Source organism: Egretta garzetta, unplaced genomic scaffold (genome assembly GCF_000687185.1).
Source record: "Egretta garzetta isolate BGI_Z169 unplaced genomic scaffold, ASM68718v1 scaffold360, whole genome shotgun sequence".
Taxonomy (NCBI): Eukaryota; Metazoa; Chordata; class Aves; order Pelecaniformes; family Ardeidae; genus Egretta; species Egretta garzetta.
In genome coordinates, this window is record NW_009258261.1 from 1879877 (window position 1) to 1884585 (window position 4709).

Below are 4709 nucleotides of genomic sequence, written 5' to 3' on the forward strand. Positions count from 1 at the left end.
TATGTGTTAATACAAAGTTGCATGGTAAGTTCATTTTTTTCTAATGTGTCAGTTGTTTAACCTAGGGATTTTTTAGATTTTTTTTTTAATACCAATGGTGCTGCTTTTTGTCAAGTCACTACAGAAAAGGGAAAAGTATGAAGTTAAATGGTTTTGACTTACCTTAGTTGGAAGAGTATACTTTCCATCAGGTAGAGGAACACTCTGAACATCTCCACATGTGCCACATACAAAAGCTAGCTTAGTGCAGAGAGGCTTAATGTTACTGACACGCACAACAGTACCACGCAAGGCAATATATTTTCCATAGCAGTTGGCCCGAACATTTTTCAGCTGAGTCAGCGGATCATAGTTGTACACCCTACACAAAAGTATTAACATTTTGAAAGCTTAGCGTGCTTAAATGCAGAACAAAAAACCCCCACCCCACAAAACCCAAACAAAAAATCCAACATCCAACAACAGAAAGGTTTCCACACCTATCAACAGTAATCCAGAGCAATGATTAGAAATATGTGGACCCATGCCATAGTCTTTGATTCCTATTCTAGAAAGCAGCGTAACACTTAATGTTCCCGAAGTTGTATATACCTTAACAGGTGTACACTTTGTTTACATAGCAACACCTCCCTCCTGAGACTAGTGATACAACATAAATTACTTTATAGTCATCTGTCTCTTTGAATTATTTCAGATTAAGACCAGAGTTTAGACTTGTGACAGAAAAGGATCAAATATTTATTATGCCTATTCTCCAAAAGGAAGAGTGAGCTTTCGTGTTTTAAGGACATAAGAACCGGTACAACACACTGCATCTTGTTAAGGGCAACAAAGAATACTTAGACAAATAATTCAGAATAACAAACTTAAAACAGAATCACTTATCATGAAATGAACTTCATGAGCTTGCCTAGCCCAACCCTCCTGCTCATGCAGGGTCTGCTAGGGCAGGTCACCAAGGTACATGTCCAGTTGAGTTTTGAATATGTTTGCAGATGGAGACTACGCAACCTCTCACAGTAAGATAAAATTCCATGTGAACACAGGAAAATGCTAAGTGTGTTAATTTGTACCCACTGTCCCTCATTCTGTCACTGGGCACCAGTAAGAAGCATCTGGCCCCTGAAATCCAGGGTTTTCCATGCTCCCTCTGCTTAGGGCCCTGAACAAAGAGATTCAATCCTGCCTATGCTGCAGAACCATTTTAGGAGCATGATATTTTATTGACTTACTGAATACTTTCCTCTACAGGATAATGGTCTATAAGTGGAATCTGAGAGCTTGCATATATCTTTTTTGGCCACAGGTTTTTCCTAAACACATTCTACTGTGTAATTTAAAAGGTGCAGTTTTATAATACAAAACTTAAAAATATGTGTCAAACCCCCAAATTAAATCCACCTGCCATACCCAAACATGCTCCTTTTCTATACCAAACCAGAACCAGCAGAAACAAAAAGAGAAACCAAACCCAACTCAAATAGGACTTATAATCCCAGTTCCTCTCAGACTCCTGAAGTCTGAGATTCCATTAGAATCATAGAATCACTTTGGTTGGAAAAGACCTTTGAGATCATCGAGTCCAACCCTTAACCTAACCCTGACATCCCACCACTAAACCATGTCCCTAAAACTTCTGACAAAGAACAAAAAAATTGTGCTGAGGGCTTGTTTCATTAAGAATTCAAAGGAAATCACAATTTTAAAATAACAGTAATTATTATTCTTGTAATTACATGCTTGTTCAGAATTAGCATAACCTCAGTTTCTTCATTTCAAATTAAAGTTAAATTAATTAGAACTGATACTATTGAGACTTTCTACCACTAATCCTTTAGTAGATTTAAGCTAGTACAAAATACCACATCCTCATACAAGGAATAATAAATATTACCAGTTGTCATTTAGGTCTACACCCTCCAAATCAACTTCCTTAAGAATAGGAGCCTTTTTCTAACAAAAGTCTAATTGTAATGCCTTCCTTCCCAACTTCTCCAGTAAACAGTAGAAATTTAAACACATTTATCTGTTTTTAATCAATATATGTTTCACAGAATAGTTGTTCTACTTGTAAGTTACTTTTCTGTTTATAAGCTTTTCTAGTTATAAGCTGTTTGTTCAGCTTATAAACAGGTTTCATTTCGCTTTTGTCTTCACAATGACAGTTTAGCTTCTGTTGAGGAGAAAAAAACAAAATGTAGACTTTTTCTGGAAATAGCTTCACAGTCAGGTCTCAATAAAATAAATAAGCCTTCAGCACCATGCATGGACACTGACAACCATTAGACAAGAGGCAAATAGATCCTCCTGAAAACAAAACAAAGACTCAACACTTATTACCTAGCATGAATGAGAGGCACATTTATTATAGGTTCTCCATCAAGTGGTAATCCTTCCTGCACCTGCAGCTCTGCAGCATGCCTTTCAAGGTCCTTTGTTAGCACCTAGACAGAACAGAAAGGCAGATGCAAATACAGTATGAATTCAATTTGCTATTAAGATTACCACCCCTTGCGATTGAACCCCCTACTGATGTCTGAAGAGCCCTCTGCTGTCCAGTGAGCCCTGCTAAACAGTGTTTTTCTGCTTCTGAACAGTTTCAAGCTTCATTAAAAAAGACAAAATGTATACAGCAATCTTTAATGCTGGTCAATGCGTGGAGTTTTGTTTGACTAAAGCACAAACATCTGAGAACTTGCCTGTCAACAAGCACTGAATTGCTATTTTAAGAGACATTCAGCAGAGCCAGGAATTATTGAATCTGCTCACCATTCACCCAGCAGAGCCATGGTTCTGCTGCACGAGGTGGGAAACGCAGCACAGGTAACTCACAGTACATGTAAAAAATCCCAAGAATTAGAGCTCCCAATAGGGAGTAACATAACTGTTAGAACTATGCTTATTTTTAGTCAACTGCTTTGATGATGAATAAGAAAAATGCACCAAGACTAAAGCATTTTCAAAACATGATTTTGTAGGCCATACAGAAATGGTGGAGAGACAGAAGAGTTTGAGTTTTGAATTAACAGTAAATTTCTGTAAGACAAACAGAGGGATTTGTGTTTTCTAACATAATTACCTTTAAGTCCCAGCAATTCTTTGTGAGGGTTATGCTTCTATGTATTAGAACATTATGTTACCTGATGAATTGCCAGACCCATACAGTGCAGTATTTTCTGAGGCATATCCCTTAATTCAGTAGATATATTTGGTATTGATTTAGTTAATTCTCTGTCTTGTATCAGTTCCTTATAATCCACAAGAATACTTCCTTTTCTCTCTATTTCATCCTGTGAAATGTTATAAGTTATTAAATACACTGCAAATTATGAACATATATCCAAATCATGCCATAAACAATTCATATCTATGATAGATAAAATACATAAAATCTGTAATGTTACTGTATCAAGAATATGGAGGGCAGGGGGGAGGAAATGTTTTGTTTTGCTTTTACCTTATCATAAAGCTCAATGCGTTGCATGAAGAACTTTTCAAAGGCTTGAGTCTTCTGGACAAAAGGAGACTTGTCAGCATAAGCTAATTAGAAACACGTTGCATTAATAACTGACATAAATAAATCTATTTCACAAAATAACACAAGCAGGCAATTTCTCTACCATTATTTTTTTGCATTCCAAAACTGAGGAAGAGGATAGATCTCTAGAGTATCACAGTAACTTCCTCTTATAAGACCTGTTATGAAACAGAACTTTGTTTGAGATGACACAGGACAAGCACATAGGATCAAAAGAAGTACAGCAGAGGTACATATATTCCAGTCTGACAGATTGCACGTTTCAGGTGGCTAATAGAACAGGTTTAAGAAAGATCATATTTCACAGTATTCAAGATGCCTTTCCAAGTTTTGGAGCCAAGAGATTACAGTATGCTACAAGACTAAAATCTCTACTATATTCATGCTTTTATATAACAAATATGAATTTCAGTTGCTTTCTGTTGAGCTTATCCTCTCTACTTATAATCAATTATAGAAAAAAATGGAATACAATACTTGCAATATATAATTTTGGTCTAACAATACCTTCAGTGAAATAAAGTTTCCAGCCCTTATAGGGAATGAATTGGTCCAGTGTTGATTGAACTAGTCGAGATTGTACTACTAAAAAAAAAATAAAACGGGGGTTAAAACAATGCGGATACTAAAACTTTGCAAGTTTTATTCTCAGTGATCCTTTAGAGCACCAGGAGGGCACCTGCTGCAATCATCCAGTGCCAAGTAGGTCAAAAGAAGAGGTTGTTCTGAAAGCACTATAGCTTCACAAAACAGGGAGAAGCACAGGAGCTGGCTCACCAGGTTCGGGCATTCTTTTCCACTCTACTTTGTGTCCTCTGCCTCGCCATCCGCCTCGCCATCCACCTCGCCAGCCGCCTCGCCAGCCCTGAAAGCCTCTTCCCCGGGCGCATCCCCTGCCCCTGAGGTCCCTACTCATCTCGCTCCGCAGGCGTCAGTTTGGGGGCGCGACAGCAGACTGAGGTAAAGAAACAGAAATTTTATCAGAAGACATTTAATTTAAATTAGGGTTATTTAGCCAGGGGGACTTCGCTGGGAGTGAAAGCCCTGAGGTACCTCGATGGCCTTGCGGAAGACCCGCCCTCCCTCTCCCCACCGCAGGGCCCGGGGAGGCAAAGAGGAGCCCCGCCGAGGAGCCCCACCACACAGCCCCAGCGACGAAATAACGGCACCA

The 4709-nt window shown here is 38.6% G+C and overlaps 1 protein-coding gene across 1 annotated transcript in view; it reads right to left on the reverse strand.

Annotated features, from left to right (window-relative positions):
* MCM8 (minichromosome maintenance 8 homologous recombination repair factor) overlaps nucleotides 1-4454 on the reverse strand; it is a 16388-nt gene extending 11934 nt beyond the window's left edge. The window contains exons 1-6 of the mRNA XM_009642789.2: nucleotides 4316-4454; nucleotides 4046-4120; nucleotides 3458-3540; nucleotides 3141-3290; nucleotides 2341-2444; nucleotides 163-361 (exon numbers count right to left, since the gene is read on the reverse strand). Of these exons, the coding sequence (XP_009641084.1) occupies nucleotides 163-361; nucleotides 2341-2444; nucleotides 3141-3290; nucleotides 3458-3540; nucleotides 4046-4120; nucleotides 4316-4454 (750 nt within the window). The remainder of the gene's footprint in view (nucleotides 1-162; nucleotides 362-2340; nucleotides 2445-3140; nucleotides 3291-3457; nucleotides 3541-4045; nucleotides 4121-4315) is intronic.
* Nucleotides 4455-4709: the final 255 nt, after the last annotated feature.